General features: G+C 38.7%; 1 protein-coding gene across 3 annotated transcripts in view; it reads right to left on the bottom strand.

Moving 5' to 3' along the window:
* Positions 1-2,385: 2,385 nt before the first annotated feature.
* kdm8 (lysine (K)-specific demethylase 8) overlaps positions 2,386-18,271 on the bottom strand; it is a 116,336-nt gene continuing 100,450 nt past the window's right edge. For 2 of the 3 annotated variants that reach the window (XM_007560479.2, XM_016675507.1), the window contains exons 3-9: positions 9,091-9,572; positions 7,192-7,364; positions 6,459-6,591; positions 6,291-6,356; positions 2,870-3,019; positions 2,695-2,787; positions 2,386-2,583 (exon numbers count right to left, since the gene is read on the bottom strand). In XM_007560479.2, coding sequence (XP_007560541.1) covers positions 2,419-2,583; positions 2,695-2,787; positions 2,870-3,019; positions 6,291-6,356; positions 6,459-6,591; positions 7,192-7,364; positions 9,091-9,549 — 1,239 coding nt within the window. In that variant the 5' untranslated portion in view covers positions 9,550-9,572 and the 3' untranslated portion in view covers positions 2,386-2,418. Of the gene's footprint in view, positions 2,584-2,694; positions 2,788-2,869; positions 3,020-6,290; positions 6,357-6,458; positions 6,592-7,191; positions 7,365-9,090; positions 9,573-12,040; positions 12,153-18,271 lie in introns of those variants that run through there. The other variant, XM_016675506.1, reaches the window with a different exon arrangement.

Below are 18,271 nucleotides of genomic sequence, written 5' to 3'. Positions count from 1 at the left end.
GTCATAAATAGGGTTTGAATTAATAATATCAGAATAAATATTTAACATGCGTCAAATATAAATGTTAGAAACAATATCATTTATTAAAATATCTATACATTTTAAATGTTGAGTATTTATTTTTAACTATATTTAGGTAGAATGAAATTCAAATATAAATATTAAATGTATACCTTTAATTGTTACAAATTAATAATAATACCTACGATGTAACGTAAGTATTGTAGCTATGGTGCACAGTATGTTTTTAGCAAATATGTTTAATTTGAAGTGAGCATGGGTGACTCATAATGATGAACCTTAACACCAGAAAACCATAGAAGTATCTGAATGTATTGTTCCACATCAGAAAAATCATTCATTTTAATGTAATCTTTACCAAAAATCGCTTTTATTTAAATTACATATAAAATGAATGCATAATCAATATTCCAGAGTTATTCAAACACATCACAATATATTCTGGTGGGATGCTTAAGTTTGAATATTCCAATCATTGCAACAAGACAGTATTTCCTATATAAAGTGAGTTATGTCAATTTTTTTGTGAATATATTAGTAAAAAAAAAAAATAAAAATCTCAACACCAGACAGGCGATCTTATGTTTAGGGGTTCCATTCACTAGGATGTTAGCGCTCTGTTTTATTTGTTATTAACTGCTTCCTGTGGAAATAAAGGTACACATTTAATAAATAAGATTTATGCTTGAACATATCTATATTTACTGGTATTATTAAAAACATACATTTAAAACATTTGTAAAGACATTAAATAAATAATTTTATATGCTGTGCATTATTTTAAATGAATGCATTAAATTGTGATTTTTATAAAATAAATGTGATGACATTGACCAAAAAAATGTTTAGTACTTTTGTCGTGTTTATGGTTAAGTAATATTGTGCGTTAAAACTCAGATGACTTAATATTCAACAACACTGAAAACTGAGAAGATGTTCATCGAGTTTGACTTTGACAAACTTGCATAACCTTCTTAGCACTCTATAAACACATACCTTGCAATCTTTGGCTACAGCTCCTGTGATTTTTTTTTTTTTTTTTGGTGAATTGTGGTCTTTCAAATTAATCTTTAATTGACCACAACACGGACCTCCAGCTTGTAGCCAATCTCCCCCCAGTCGAATCGCTTAATTTTAACCCCAATTTGTCAGATTTGTTTAAAAATCAATAACGCTATTAATCAAAAAGGAGCATGCATGGCTCAGTTCCAGTGAAAAGGTCAGAAGCCCACAGGTCTCACATTACTTTATAGGTAATTGAGTATTGATTAAATTATAATGAGAGAAAGCAGGTTAGTGAAAACTTAAGTCAATTGTGTCACTTACTGATATAACGAAGAACGGAAGGGTTAATGAAAGTTTACAGCATTTGGCCCCAGAATTGCATCCCGGCATGATCTGTGTTATTAGTTTAGTGGAGTAACCTTGTAAGGAGTGCGGCTCAGTTTGGATAAGTCTATTACCTCAGTACTGGCATGTTTAATGCACGAGTAGTTCTAAAAGTCTCAAGCACCAAATTCAGTATGTGTTGAGTCGAGTTGGAGACATCGACCAAACAAAATATGAATCTTGTTTGTGTTTATTGAGCGTTTGTTTTAATTGAGCGTCCCCACAGCAACTTCAGCTCCACCCGACGAACGCCGGCCTTGATTTCCCGAAGCGCCACTTCAGCCTGCCGCACCTTTGGTTGGTAACTTGAACAAATGTGCACACCGGGGCTGATCCGCTTCATTCTGCCACATCCTCGCAGCCCTTAATAGGTGGATCTGATTGAAATGGACTTGCAGCATGCACGACTGGGGCCTTGAAAAGCGCAGCGTGCGCTCTGTGTTGTCAGTTATTGTGTTTTTAGATGCGAGAGAATGAGTTTTCGCTATTAGGGCTTTTATCCAGTGAGGCTGTTTTAATTTCGGAGTCTGTGTATGCCCAAGAGATTGGTTCATTTATTTCAATCATTTTCTTCTGTGACCTGCTTGATTGCCTCAGACTGCCGGTTTGTTCAGAGTTACAACTGTTCTGTACCTGTAGCTCGCTCGGTTATTAAATTTGAGGACTTGTCTCATTTTCCCAGAATTATGGAAATCGCACGTTGTCGGATATTTGGATGAATGAGGTGGAGTAGACAATTAAATAAGCTGATTTCCGAAGAGAATAATATCAAATCAGATGACTAATAACTGTAGGATTTCTGGTTAGTTTGTGCAGCATTTAGCTTTGCACACGGTAAATGTTGTCTCAGTCATCGGCGGCTAAATTGAGGCTAATCATTCAGCGGTGTGTGTTCAGAGCGTTCAAAGGTTTGTCTGATGTAGCGTTATAGGAAATTAGCTTCCGGTTGGGTAAAAACTCTTAACAGCAGCGAAATAGAGAGTAAACGTATTTTATTATGAAACAAAGTCATGACCACCAGAAGCTGACGGAGAAGCTGATTTCTAAAGATCGGACATAGTGCCAGTATTTGACAGGGATGAATAGCACGTCTCCAGGCCGTAAGACACATTCGAGGTACGGTGCCTTCACAAACTCAGGGAAGCGTTCAGCATCTGGACTCTCCACCTCCACCTGCACAGAAGAGTTCAGAAACTGGAAGCACCGAATCTTTTTTTATTTATTTTTTTTTTGTTTCCGTGGCAAGTGCAACACATGTTTTCTCCACAGACTTGTCAATCGCACCTGACTGGTGTTGTGAAGAAGCTGGGATTGGTGAGGATAAAGCTTCTCTGTGTCCTCTGGGGAATACAGCCGTATGTATTTGTTTCCCACTACCTTTAGATATGCAAAAGGAAATCCCAAGAGGTTACTCTCTGGTCAGGTGTCAGCTGTTTAGAAAGAGGATGGCTGTAGTCACCTGAGCCAGGAAGTTCTGCTGAGGATCTTGGTGAAGAGGAGACACCGTACCCTTGGGTCCAAACCACGCGTTTACAGTGATGTCATCTTCATCGTCTTCACCAAGACAGCAATAATCCGGGATGCGGATGTCTTCCTTTAGTTCTGGGATCTAGAATTGAAGGAAGACATTATAGGACATCTAAGGCAAAGAAAAAATGAAACGGAACATAAACACTGATGACATTATTTTTCAGCAACTGAAACAAAATAATCATTGACGTTATTATAAATGAATTTTCATGGTTTTCAATGAGGCACTGATGAATGCATCAGCTGCTAACAATACAGCATGTGTGTAGCAGTGGTGTGAAAGAGATTTGTTTCGTTTTTGCATTTTTGCAAGTTTCAGATCGTCAAATTAAAACTATTTTTGTTAATATGGCAAAATCTATCCAGCAAAAATCTGGCTCTAAGCGAATAAGGGATTGTCCCTAACACTAATAACTAGTTGTGCCACGCTTGGCGGCAACGGCTGCCATCAAATGGTTGCAACAGCTGGGAATTAGCTTTTTTTTTTTTTTTTTTTTTACATTGTTGTGGAAGAATTTTGGCACACTCTTCTTCTGCTGAGTTGCTTTAGCACAGACACATTGAACGCCGATTCATTTTTGAGTAGAGCTAACCTGCTAAAGGTCACAGCATCTCAATCGGATTTAAGTCGAGACTTTGACTAGGTAGCTCCAAAATTGCAATTTCCTTTTCTGAGTCATTCGGGGTTTAACGTGCTTGTGCGCGTTGCATCGTTGTGCTGCTGTATAACCAAACCACTTGAGCTTAAGGCCACAACCAGATGGTTCAACGATTCCATCAATTGCAACAGATCACTCGGGTCCTAAAGGAGAAAAGCGGCCCCAGACCGTCACTTCTTCTGCTTGTTTAATGGAGGTTGGTCTCCAACGTAATGGTGCATTACTGCCACCACCTGCTCAGAGCATAGGTTAGGTAGTAGATTGCAGTCTGAGACATGTTCTCTTAAAGCATGCACATACACATGCACACACACACACACACACACAAAACAGCATAAGGGTCTCAGACGACTTTTTAAAATGCTGTTGGTATAATTCCAAACGTGACAGGATGCAGATCTTTAAAAAAGTTGCCGTGATTTAGACATCACTTGGTTCCTGGACGAGTTGTTGATTTGCACATGGATTAATTTTAGCAGTCTGATCACGCTTGTGAAGATTCACCACCATTTCTTGTTTTCGCCTTTTGTTAACAACTACCACCAGTGTGGCTTGTTGCAGTACTAAAGCTTTAGAAATGGCTTTGCAAGCATTTCCAAACTGATGCCTTTGTTTCTCATCTATTCTTGGATATCTTGAAGTCAGGGCACGATGTGTTGTAGTCATGTCTGGGTGTGACGAGTGAATGTGAACCTATTATATTTCTAATAGATTTGATTAATTATATATAATTATACCACACCCTGGTTAATTTGGTACATCATTTAACAGGAGTGTTGTATTTAGATACTGTAGTTTATAAAAAAAAAAAAAAGCAACTACTTAAAAATGCATTCTGTATTTTCTTGCACAACATTTCTCCAATATTACAATTGGTTTCACAATCTGAAACATGTAGGTGTGAAAAGAAGAAATCTGTCGGACAGCAAACACTTTTGTCACAGCACTGCATATGGATGGCAGTTGTCATGGCAACATCAATGTGTGCAAAACCACATTTGCGAGGGACTGTTGAAATAATAATGAAATAATCGGTAAGCTATAAGATTGTAGAAGCTGTGCAATAAAACTTTAATAATGCATTCTGAGTCCTGGACGCCCACAGTTGCTACAGACCCAGACACAGTGACCAAAATCAGAAAAATCAAGGAAAGTGGTCAGGATGCTTCAATGATGGGAAAACGAAGTAGTAGTAATAATATCCCAATGTCATGTTTTTCTAACATCATGCAGACCTACTTAGATTTTGACTTTGGGATAGATTTTTATAGCTCTAAAAATAATAACTCCATGGGCAAAATTTGATGATTCCTAATTATGGACTTTTTTTTTATCATAATATCACAGAAGAATTTTCATGAAGCTCAATATTAAATAGTGCAAAAAAAAAAAACCATCCCAGAATGTTTAGGGTTTTTTTTTTTTTCCTGCACTTTCAAATATTTTCACAGAAACAACCAATTGTGAAAGATGCGGCGCTTCAACTTCACCATCAAAAGATGTTCTAAAAATGTCTGAACATTATGAATGATATATGATCCCTTTGTAAAGCTCAATCTACACTGCTACACTGCACTACCTGGTATCAAGTTAGGTAAAAAAAAATATATGGTATAGCATCAATAAATCTTTTTATTAATATCTCATTGTGAGTGTCTGAATTGTTGCTCCTGTGCCGCCAGAAAGTGAAAAACTCTGAAAAACTTGATTGTTGCTTCCTCGCTTCAAGTTTCTTATCTACTTTGATCAAACAAGCAGGTTTGTCATAAATTTTTGAAAACAGGTAGCTGCTCATTCTTCTTTTAAGACGTGCCAAACAAACCAAAAATCAGGTCTTATCTATATCAGTTCACATGCTGTGAAGAAGAGAACAAACACCTAGACAACAAATCAACCGTTTCAGGGCTCCAATTAGTATTTTCCCGGGGAAACAAACTGACGCCCTGCCAGTGATGGCTGTGGGTTTATTTTGCACAGTACTTGTAAGAGTATCCAAAGCCCTTGACTACTTGAAAACTTCACTTAGTTTTATTGGGAATTTGATGGTAGACTGCCACAAAGTTGACTGCAATTTTGAAGAAGATTGAAAGCGGTGTACTTTTTAGCTCTTTTTTTTTTTTTTTAGTACAAATACATGTGAGAAATGTGAGGGAAAAACTGTTTACAGGAAATTAGTAGAGCACTCATCAAATCTGGTTTTAATGCCATAAAAGAAAGACATTATTGAAATAAACCCACAGGAGCTCTGCTTTAAACTTGCCACGAGATATTTAGGGAACGGCAAATGATAGGAAACAAATGTAGAATTTTGGTTTTTAACTCTGCACAGTAACCCGAAAACACTGTCCTTATGGTGAAACATGGTGATGGTAGTAGCATCATGCCATGGGGATGTTAGAGGCCCATTTGAGGCTGCTCTCTATCCCATCTGACTGAGCCGATTGGAACTATTTTGCAAACAATTGGAAAAAAAAAAAAAAAAAGTCAAACGCACACGGCATTTATTCAGATTTCTTTGTAAAAGTCTATGAGAACTTCGTAGCTGTGAGAGCAAACTTCAAGGTGCTCCATTGTAACGTTGCATAGTTCAGAATATCTTTGCAACACACTGCATAAAACAGATAACACCTAGAGGACAAGAAGGCAACTATGACAATTTAGCAACATGGCAGATCAAAAAAATACAAGTACCTGATCAAAAAGCTGGTGTTGAGCGAGATAACCCACAGCTTTGTGATCACTCTCAGAGTCTTGAACCTGGGAAGCAAAAGACATGGACTAATAACGCTTATTACCCATAATTAAAATGATAATGTGGGCTTAAAACAAACAAACAAAAAAACAAAACAACACACTCACTTCATTCAAAATGTATCTGTCGATGAACTCATTGACGGTAAGCAGTGTTTGTGACCAGTCCTCGTCTGTATAGCGGGAGCCCACCTCGACGGGAACCGTCCGGCAGCCGGCCACGGACCTCAGGTACTCGATGCTTCACAGGAGGGAGATAATGATTACTATCCTCAAAAAACACACACGGCCGTTGTGATTTGAGGAGCGCGCAACAACGTGGTAAAACAGGCCTTTTGGATGGGAATCAGACGACCACTTTGATTTTTTTTTTTCCTATTAAAAATGAGCAGCAGAAAAATGACGACCTGAAATGATTTAGAAGTAAAGAATCACAGATGTTTAGACGAATTAAGCAACCCGTGCTCAGTTTATTGTCAAAATTCTTACTTATTTAAGCTAAAACTCTCATTTTTATATCTTCCAGGCTGAGTTTGTGTGTTAGGTGTTAGTTGTTCTTCTATCTGAGAGTACTCCAGCGTTCCCGTCCTCTCAGCCCATCAAGAGCTCTCAGCTCTTGTGGTAAGTATGTATCAGTCTGATTACTTTGCTGGACTGAATGCAACTGCAGGATAATGTTAATAATAATAAAAGCTTATTTTGACAGCCTAAGTTAAAATCCGTCAGACAATAATTTAGGTGTACTTTCAAATGAAATCATCCGAAGATGAAAATGTACAGCGACGTACCATCAAGAGACACAATGTTTAGCTGAAAATGCGTAGATTCTGAGAAAACAAACCTCCAGGGATGTTGGTTGAGGGCTGGCCAGTGGTCAATTATCCCCTCTAAAATCACTGGTTTGAGGGGAAGGAGGTAGTTTGCATTGAAGCTTTCCAGTGAAGGACACTTAATTCTGGGAACTGACAACTCGTCTTTGATTAGACCAACATGTGGGCTTGCGATCTTCCTTTTCTGTTAATAGCGGCAGAGAAAGAAAAAAAAAAAAAAGTAAAACAAGGTCAGTTTAAACTGCAGAGGATACTTACCGAAAAGGATTGAGTGTTTCAGACATTTCACTAAATAATTTGTTATATTCTCAGCTAGATTCAAGAGATGTGTTTTTAGTTATCTTGTTTTTTTTTTATTTATTTATTTTACCGTAATGAAAGTACATTTGGTGTCTTTGAATGCTGAAACAGCAAAGAAAAACATGTTTGAAATGGGATAATATACAGCCCTCTCCACATTCACTGGCACCTTGGTTAGACGTCTGTAAAAACAAAACAAAACAAAAAAATAAACATAGATGAATGAATAAAATAAATATATTTCTCAGGGTGAGCATACACACAGAGAGGGATGGATATCTGACCATTCCTCCTCTGGGTCCTCTCCAACGCTCTCTTCTCTTCAGCTCAGCTCACAGCTTTTCTAAAGGATTTAAGTTTGAGGACCTAAAACGGCGGTCATGAAGAAAAGGCCGATTTTCTGTTAGGTGAACACGTTCTGTGTTTATTTGTTTTACCCATTTTTCAGTTTTCTGGACGTCCACCAATTACATAGTAATATTTAAAAAAAAATAAATAAAAAAAAAAATAAAAAAACGTCCTGGTTATTACAAAGAGTTCCTGGTGCCACGTACTCTAACAGGGTTCCAACCTTTTGCAAGCAAAACAGGCCCACACCACCACAGACTGCCCCTATTAGTGAAGAGCGAATAATAAAATTATACAACATGTTTTTCAGCGTTTGGAGTTGTTGCTGCAAAAACGCTTCGTTTTAATCTCATCTGACAGAAAGCGCTCAGCTAACTCTGCTTTTATGTTTGCGATGCCAGTCCACATCAGGCTTTTTACTGGCATGGATGGCAAACAACCAGTTGGCATCAAGCTGGCATATTATGGTTGTTATGGAGACCAAAACTCAACTCTTTGCTTCAGTTCTCTAACTGTGAGTTTTAGAGATATTTTTTTTTTACTTTTATATCTCATTTAGCATCGTTCTTCCTCTTTTTGGCTGACAGATAATCACTGGTCGTCATCCAGCTACGCTTCTCACAGTTCCAGTTATTTTACCCATTTAAGTTAAAATTTAAAATGATATAAGCAAGTGAAGATGAGAAAATTAATTTATTTTCTTTTCATTATCAACTATAGAATATACTGTAGATAGAGTTTAATTGTTAATTAAAAGTTTCTGATGAATTTAAATATAAAGACATGCTTCAGTTGAATTTATTTTACAGGAATTATTAAGGTGGCAATGATTGTGGTGCAGTAAAATAATTATTTCTTCATGTGAGATTTTTTTTTTTCTTCCATTAAATCATTGGACCTGAATTAAAAATATTGATCTGAATGCATTTTTACTACAAAAGTATGTGATTGCAATAAAAATGTGACTTTACCTTCAGGCTTTTTCTCTACCAGGGTGATGATAAGTGTGGAGGCGGTTGTAACTAGACAAAGCTGAGTCCAGTTTTTTTTTTTTTTCTTATATTTTAATACCTCTTAATACAAAAAGTTGATGACGGTTGTTTCAGCCTTAATATGTGGGCTGTTTGAGATGCCGAGGTGTACTTTAAAATATGTAATCAAGAGAAGAAGTCAGACACCTCAGAGTCAAAACACAGTTGTCTGACCTTTCAGTATTAAAATGGAAGAAAAAAGGGAAGTGTGTGGAAAAGAAGACAACAAACCTTTGCCTCGATGTTTTCATGAGCATCTTCTTCTTTAGCCAATGTCCTTATTTCCCTTTGCAGAATTCGAACGATGACCTGAAGTATATTTTCCATGATGGCCGCGCCCATCAGCAAACCCATGTCACATGTCCTGATGGCCTGCAGGATCTCCTCCTCTGATGGACTTCCTCGACAGATCGCGGCCGCTTTGAACAGGCAGCCATACGAGTAAACCCGCCTCCACTCTTTGTCCACATGGCGCCATGTTCCCGTGTTAAGTCTCTCCCATGAATAGTCCAAAATGATCTGAGCAGTGAGAATTTGGCTGCTGGCGCTCGTCGCGTCGCCGTACAGCTGCTGGCGGGCCCGTTTCAGCATCTCCACCACGCTTAACGCCACTTTGTCGCTAAACTGCAGCGGAAACTGCTCTTCGTTAGGAGGCAGGATGGCTGAGATTTTTGACCACAAAGACGCCATGGACGAGACGAATGTTCTACGCTCTGGAAAGATGGAGGAAAACAGTAAAAGTGAAGCAATGACCCAAAAGAAATTCTAATCTAAACTAAAAGTTGCATCCACACACTGCACAGTCCATCTTGGAACATGTTGATGCATTTTTTATTTATTTATTTTTTTTCCTCAGACAAAAGCTGGAACATTATGTGTGTTTGGCAGGTTGTGGGCCCATCAGTGTAGCAATCTGCAAAAACCTGCCGCCACACACATACATCCTCACTGCTGCAGGGAAACAGACGTCGTACACATAATTTCCTAACTGGCAAACACAAAACACAGGTGAGGACAGCCCGAGCCAGGACCGCACGCGTGACACATGAACAATGACGACAGTTTTGCAGCGCGGAAATGCCAACGCTGCCTCTGTGTTGCTCCATCCATACTCGGACGCTCTCCGCTTCCTGGAGAAGCTGCCAACACATAAGCACCTCATTTATTTATTGATTTTTTTACGTGGAAACAGAACCGTGTGAACCCAGAAGCGGGCTAAACTCATCAAAATGAATAATTGTGTTTATTAAATCACATGTCTAAGGGATGATGTTGGCTTCCAGCAGCTCTCGGATCTTTACACAGTCACATGAACAGAGACACTAGAGCCAAATAATAATAAAACGCAAAAATCAAGAAGCAAAAACTAAAAGGCTATTTATAATGTTTGCAGTCTCCTCTGGAGATGAAATTGTTGCGGTTTCAGGTCACAGAATATTGAGCATGTGGACACCACACATGTTAACAAGTCACAAACCTAAGCTGTCTATTTAATGATATCAGTGGCAAGGAGAAGGGAATAATTATGACCCTAAAACTTCTGGCCAGCATGAGAAAGTAACCTTGGAGAACTACTACCAACAGTTCATCATCTTTAGTCACTTTCAACTTATCAAGTCTGTGAGGTGCTAAAAGGCAACCTTTGGTGAAAACTTTTGTATTCTAAATGCTATTAACTTTCTTAATTCATCAAAATGACTAAACCATAGTAATAAAATTAACTCCAGTTTTATTGTGTCTGCTTTTATTTAACTTAATTTCTATAATTTTTTTGCCAGCTTGTTTTTATTACATCTTTATTGTGTGTTTGTTTCTTTGAATCTTTTTAATCATTCTTTTTTTTTTAAAAGAACCACCATTTCATTTCTGTTATTGAGTTTTAAAGCAAAAAAAAAAAAAAACATTTACATGAAGAGCACTGACACATTTTCTTTTATGTGATGTTGATGTTTGTGGAAAATGACTTAAAAAAAATGCCATAATGGAAAAAAATATATATATTACTGATGCTTGTGTCATTCTGTTGTGGAAATTCAATGCCTGATTTATTCCATGAAAAAAATAAAATAAAATAAAATAAAATAAGCTGCAAAAAACTGAATTTCTTATGTCTATATGTCTAAAAATTTGTTTGTTCTGCACATTTTAAGTTAAATTATTAAGTGTCATTATCAAATTTCCACAGAGCCACTTGAGGTGCTGGAACTGCAGGTTGCAGGGTCCAGTCCAAGGGACCACCGTTTCCGGCTGTAAGCAGCACAGCAACACAACGCAGCCCTCCCTCTATCTGCTGCTATGCACTGTCAATCAGCTGGATGAAAGTAGGATTCAACACCTTTCCCTTGCTTAAAGGAAAGGCAAACGAGGCTGCGGGAAACAGTTCATGTTCCCAGGGAAAATCTGCAGATTTTCCCTGGGAATTAAGGGCGTCAATAGTTGTTATACAGCTGTTTTGAAACTGCATTCTTATAACTGCAATAATTAGTATATTAGATTATTTTGCATCAACACTAAATAATCTAATAAATTTTGATTTTAAAATTGTGAATAAGTACATGTTGTGATACCTTAGACGTGGTATGTCTACTTTGTCTATCAAACACTGGGAAACGTATTTATTTTGTCTGTGCCAGTGATTTAAATAAAATAAAACATTAAGTTCATATTTTTTCAGTCTGTGTACATACACTATGTTTTGAGTTTGTGTTTAGATTTAAGACATCATATCTTGATGCATTATGACGATGTGGATTATTTTCATTTAAAACTAATCCTCTTCATTTACTGTCAAGTTGACAACTACTAATGTTACAAAAACACTTTAAAATTTTTCAGAAATAACCTCTAGGAATTCTGATAAATCTCTAAAACTTATGTCCTGAATAACTTTTTACAACTACAAAAGGGGCCAGGATTGTAAGTTTGACTGAAAGCAATGAAGGAGCAACAAAAACGTTTTTATTTTACCTTATTAAAGCACCATAAGCTTTCGTGATATAAGAAAACATCTTTAAAATCAACTAACCTTTGAAAAAGAGTTGACATTTAGCTTGAGTTAATATAAGGAGCGGTAAAAATGATAAAAGCTCGTGTAAGAATACGTCTTAAAGCAAACTTCTGCTTAATATTAAAAAAATATTAATATTTCATTCGAATATAACTAACTAAGATCAATATTTACCTCTTATTGCCTCGTATACAGTGTAAATTCCATCATAACCTGGTCTGCGAAGCACAGCTCGGCTGCGGGTGACACAGCAAAAACATTCCGACAGGGAACTTGAACACCAGGAAATATTGGTTCCGCGCTGCTGTTAAAGTTGGAAATGTCCACATTAGAAGTTATGAAGTCGGAAATTTTGTTATTAACATTACTGAGAGTGCTTAAAGTGATATTATATGCCCTTCTTTAGGTTTAGAAAAAAGCTAATATTAATCAACTATCTGGTTTCAAGATCTACATGCTTAAATATGAAAGTAACAGATATAGAAGTGTGTTAAGCCAGACTGGCCCTGAGTAAAATTTCATTTTGCAATGTGATGAGAAGACTGCAGGAAACCTTCCTTCCATCAGGAAAAACCACAAACTGAATTCACACTCACACTTGTTTGGCATGTGTGGGCAGTTTCCTACTATCTATACACTCACCCACATCACACTCCCACACAGTTGCATTTGTCCACAACGTCTTAGCCTTCGTGTAGCAGCACGGGAAATCTGTTCATTCCTCTCTACCGAGGTCTGTCTTTTCACTTTTGTCCACCAAGTGTAGCCGAGCCCAGTCAGCTGAAACTAGTCGCAGCTCTGGTGGTGACAGCACATCCTCATTAACATACATGTTGACACCGTTGCATCTGTCTCAACAGGTGGACAAGCCTGTCTCATAGCTGTATTGCACCGAGATAACTCCCGTCATGATAAATGATGGCAAAACTGTTAGACAAACATTTGCTTTCCTCTTCCTTCCAAACGAGACTCCAGCTGCTCATGATGTATTGTGCTAATATAGATATTCCTTGAAAGATTGCAGTTTTGTGTCTGCTCACGTGAAGCTGAAACAATAATCAGATTTGTCCTTTTGATATCTCACAGGTATTTTCTTTTTAATCTTTTGTATTCCTCCACCCTTTTTTCTTCCACCCACAGAGATGTGGCATGAACAAACAGGATAGGAAATCTTCACTGGGGGGAACTCTAGAATCTATAAACCCAGAGCACTATTATCAAATGTCAAACACTCTGTGAAATTTAAATAATCTCGGTGGAAATCGCTGAGCTACTCTTGTATGTAAGGCAGAGAGAAACAAGAGAGAATCGCGCAGCCTTTCCAGGAATCTCTGGGGATTTTAAGACGCTTCAAGCATTTCTATTCACTTTCACTGTGTAAACAGTCAGAATCCTAGTGACTCAATGTACTGTTCGTTTGCTTTCATGGAGGTTAGACATCACTGTGATGAGCACAATGGCGGCTTGTTCACTGAGTTTTATTACAGTTTTGCTAATATCTTAGGCAACAAAATATCAAAAACAGCAACAGTTGCTATTCTACATGCAATAAAAAGGAATACAAAAATTTATTTAAGCTTTAAGAATCTAAATTAAAGTTATGCTGGTGCAGGTTCTCAGCCAGCCAAACTATGACAATCCTCAGTGCTTAAGCAGACGGCAGCCAACTTGTTTCTTTAAGATATTTTGCTTCCCATGCTTCCCCAGTTCTCATAATTGAATAGGAATTGTTAGAACTAGGATTACATTTAGGTTTTATCCTGGATTAAAATGGGATCCAAGAACTGTCATGCCTGTAGTGCATCTAAGAAAGGCTACTACAAAATGTGTTTGCCCTTGTATTATACACTGAAACACCAGGTCTGCGCTGGTCAAACATGCTCTCTTTATTACACTGTATGGGTGAAAACCTCACACCGTAATGCGAATGCTGTGTATGTCCATATCTGCTTGTGTGAGCTGCTGAAGGGGGTCCCAGTAGGAGAACTGATGCATTATTCACACATGTTATACTGTGTGGTTGTAAGACAGTGTGGGGCCGAACTGAAGGTCACAAGTCTGACAACTCTGTCCCTCGCTGTGCTGTCAGGACCGACTTCATGCACAGAGGTCAGTAACCTTTCTCCCGGTTTATCTGGAGGCAGGTGAGGAATCATTGTTCCTCCCAAAACCCTAGTGGGAGGAAGACTGGTGTCTTTCAGAGGATATATTAGGATTTAATTTTTAATTATTGTGAGCAATTGCGTCTTTTAAGGTCATGAGAATTTTATAAAGTCGTTAAAAGAAAACAAAAAAAAAAGGCATTGAGGCAAAGACAACACAGAAAAATAGCAGGATCCAAAGTCCAGAAACAAGATATCCAAAGCCCAAAGTAGACTTAAAGATAATTTAGTTTTGGCAAAAATGCATTTAGATGTTCCTTAACAGTGCTTTGAATTCCACCCGTCATCCTCCACTTGCCTGAGCACAGGCTTGCGTCCAAGAAAACCAACAAGGTTCATTCTGTGGAATCCAGGGGAGTTTCTTGACCAGAGGGTTAATATAGTCCCTACAAATGAGCTCTGGGTCTTTTTCCAATAGGCTGTGAATGAAAAACCTCCAACTGCAGGCACCCAGGAGGCATTCCTCATAAGACTCCCAAACCACTTCAATGGACTGCCTTCAGTGTGGATGAGCAGTGGCTCTTTTTAGACCTTTCATGCATAAATCATAATGCATTCACACAGGATTTCATTATTTCCAGGCATGAAAAATACACTTTGAAAATCTTGTTTTTAAACATGTACTTTTTATAGAGCTTTTCCACATGTCTGTCCAGATGAAAAAAATATGGTTTAATAAGACGGGCATATGTATGCTGACTTGACTTAGTAATACTATTCACAGTGAAATTTATAAAAAGGCATTAAAATGTTGATGTTACGCCAGCATGGCACCATATTTTTTTCAATTTTCTAAAGTTGTTCATTATGCTAAAAAAATAAATCCTCCTGGTTCCTCGTCAGCCAGTGCTCTCCAAACTCTTTGTTTTTAGACTCATTAGACCCTCCGTGATGAATTGTGTTTTCTAGCACAGCTCTGGACAGAGGAAATGACAGTACAACCATAACTTATTCATACCCTCTCAATTTTTCACATATTGTTTTTACAGGTCTATTCTAAAACCAACTTGAGCATAGTGTTCCAGAATACTGAAACACTGGAGGGAGAACATGTACAACTAAGGAACACAAATATATATTTTTAATATATGTATTTGTATAGAGACAAGTAAAGTGTTAACAAATACCTTACACTAAGGTAATTTTTGATGTTTGCATCTTGTTGGGCTTTTCGTTGCTTGGCCTCTGGGTATTTTTGAGTTTTCAGTGTCTAACATCCTGTTTTCCTTTATCCTTTAGCTTTACCCTTCACTAAATCTTAAGCTACCTCAGCATCTATAGTAATTTCAGCATTTTCAACTACTTCAGTATCCTCTGTTCCATCACCACTATGTCTTGTTTATCCTAACCTTTTTTTTTCTGGGTATTTATAGCAGAGGTGTCCAAAGATAGTCCTTGAGGGCTGGTATTCTGCATGTGTTATGTCTCCCTGGTGGTATTTGCGACCTCCTCAGCATGTCAATGTTCTGCAAAGGTGTGCTAATGAGCTATTAGTTTAGAGAACTGAACATTCAGGATACCTTGCCCCTTGAGGACTGACTCTGGACACTCTTGCGTCATGGGTAATGTCAAAATCCTCCTCCTCAGTTTGACTTAGATATTATCTCAGCATTTCCAAGAATAAATGGTAGAAGTACTGGTCAAAATGTACTTCTACCATTTTGACCAGTAATGCATGTTTAACTTTAACAAAAAAGATAATTCATTGCAGAACTGACTTTCCTCTTGTCTACTTTGCAGCCAACTACGAGCACGCACAAAATGTAATGGCCTGAAGTTACCAGCAGGAGCATATCATTTGGAAAACACAAAGGAGAACTTTACAATTCCCATAACAGGCCTTCTTTTCCTCTCTTGCAGAAAATTATTTCAGAAATTTCATTTTTCTTTCTTTCCCCATTTAAATAAATGCCTGTTATTTATCTGAGGCTCAGTGGTAGAGAGGGTGTGACATACAATGAGGCCACAGTCCTTGATGCAGATGTCCCTGGGTTCAATTCCCAGCCCTGGGTGTTTACTGGATGTCTTCTTCAACTGTTGATGTAAAAGCCTGTGGCATCACAAAGCCTTAGAAAAAAACGGTGTGTGAATCAGTGAATGAAGGTTGTGGTATAAAAGCAGCTTGTGTGGTCTGCATAGCTTGTAAAGTTCTCTAAAATTGCAGAACATTTTGCATTTAAATTTCTTTGAAGTGTGAGTTGTTGCCCGTTTTGTCTGTTGGTCTTGAAAAGGACATTTGACCTGTTCTGTACCTTGGCTCTCTCTCCCGATGACTGTTGGGCTAGGCTTCAGCTGGAATAAAAATTAAAAACTTTTCTCACTTTTTCAATTTCAACAATCGGTTTTGTTAAGAGGTAAACAAACAGCTTTGAGACACAAGTCAAAGCATAACATTCAAAGCACTGTGCATGAGTCAAGCAGTTGATTAAGACTCAATACATTACTCAAAGTGCTATATATTTTTATTAAATTGTAAAATTATTAACGCAGTAATTCTCTGTAAAACAGTTTAACTTAATTTTACCTTGAAGTAAACCGCTTTCGTTTTATGTTTCTGCAAAAAAAAAAAAAAAAAAAAAAGGTTCTGTTTTGCAGAAACACTCTGGGATCTCAGCGGTCTGACTTTGTGCAAGCGAGCAATTCATTTGGTGTTTGTCATAATTCCTTTAGAACCCGAGTTCGTCTCGGCAGTGCTGTAACTAAAATCCTCAGCAGCAGAAGCTCGGGGTTTGCCAGCAGTTAAACAGGGCAGCAGGCGCTGCACGCACTACGACTTTCAGCCGCCTCCTCCCGGGGGCCCGCGAGGGTACAACCACCGGGACACCGCGGGAGGGATGTAATCACTACCATTACGCTCCAGGTGCTGCTGAAATAAAAGATGGAAACAAGCCTCTGGTGGCGTTGCCATGGCTCAGAATCCAATTAAACACTGTTTAGCTTGACACAAACTGCCAGTCGTAGCCTGTTGACTCATGAAATTAATGTATTGTCATGGCGAAATGAAACTGTTGCCACAGAGAGTTCCACGTGACCTGAACCAGTAAGCACTCGAACCACTGGTGCTCTATGCTTGGATCATATAGATTTCATTGTGCGTTGTTCAGATTGAACAGTGTTGCATCTAAAATGGCTATTTTTATTGCAACGTTTAAGAGGTCACCGGTTTGTTTAGAGCTGCACATTAACAACCACGGTGTCACTCCGTCCAAATTCAGAGTCACATTTATCCCCGTGGCAATTTATGCATGCATAAAAGCAAGCAGCAGTTAAGGTTTTCCACATTCCTTGGGAACAAGGTAATGGGTATTTGGAAATGCCCCGGGAGAGGTAACAAATGAGAGGTGTAAAGTTAAATGTCCTGTGAAATCATCAGGAGATCTGAAACAAGCTGCTTTTACAGCCTGTGGGAGGTTTCCGCAGACAATTATCTCGAGCGCGCCGAGCCCCTCAGCTCAGTGTGACTACAGGTCAGCGTCGCAGGTCTGCTCACTTACACATGTGTCTGGTAAGGCAGGTCCAGGGAGGATGGAGACGTCCCCCGGGTCGCCCGCAGACACGCGGGCTCCCCGGCTTCCTCAGAGTGGTGTCGGCGAAACACTCCTCCTGTCCGGCCAGGTGCTCAGCTCCCGTGGCTTAATGTGGGACTTTAGAGTGCAAGCAGAGCGTCAAAACCACTTTGGATCAAATTAATGCAACCAGGTGTGGACCTGCAGTCGGGGCTCAGGTGACACCTGCTGCTTCCCTTTAATTAGAGCTCAAACAGCTGTTTCAGAATCAGAGGCTTCATGGGAGCACTTGATACTCGTCACATCTGATTATTGCTCTGACCTTTGGGTAATACTGATACATGAATCAATAGCCAACAGCGGGGGAAATAAATGGCTTCACCTCATGTGGGAAGTAAAACAGTGCTAATGTTGACGAGCGTGTTTGCCGGCTTGAATCGTCCCGCGCTCCCATGTCTCCCTCGGTGTGTTTATGAGGGGAGTGTGGCACTTCTGGTGAAAACGATTTTCTTACAAATATGACTCACTTGCTAAGTAAGGTGAGGATAAAAGTGGAGGCAGTCTTCACCTCGTTATTCTAGCACTGTGAAGAATCTTCAGTGGGCTGCGAGCTCTGAGGGTAGTTTAGGTAGCTTTGATCTTTCTTGGATGCAGTAATAAGCATGGCGCAGATGAAGAGAGAGAGAGTATCATCCTGAAATATGATTTCCCTTTGGTTCTTTAACCGGGCTAAAAAG

The sequence above is a fragment of the Poecilia formosa genome, unplaced genomic scaffold (genome assembly GCF_000485575.1).
Source record: "Poecilia formosa unplaced genomic scaffold, Poecilia_formosa-5.1.2 Scaffold115, whole genome shotgun sequence".
NCBI classification, from domain to species: domain Eukaryota; kingdom Metazoa; phylum Chordata; class Actinopteri; order Cyprinodontiformes; family Poeciliidae; genus Poecilia; species Poecilia formosa.
Note: the sequence above shows the minus strand (reverse complement) of the source record. Positions and strands in the feature narration are given on the sequence as shown.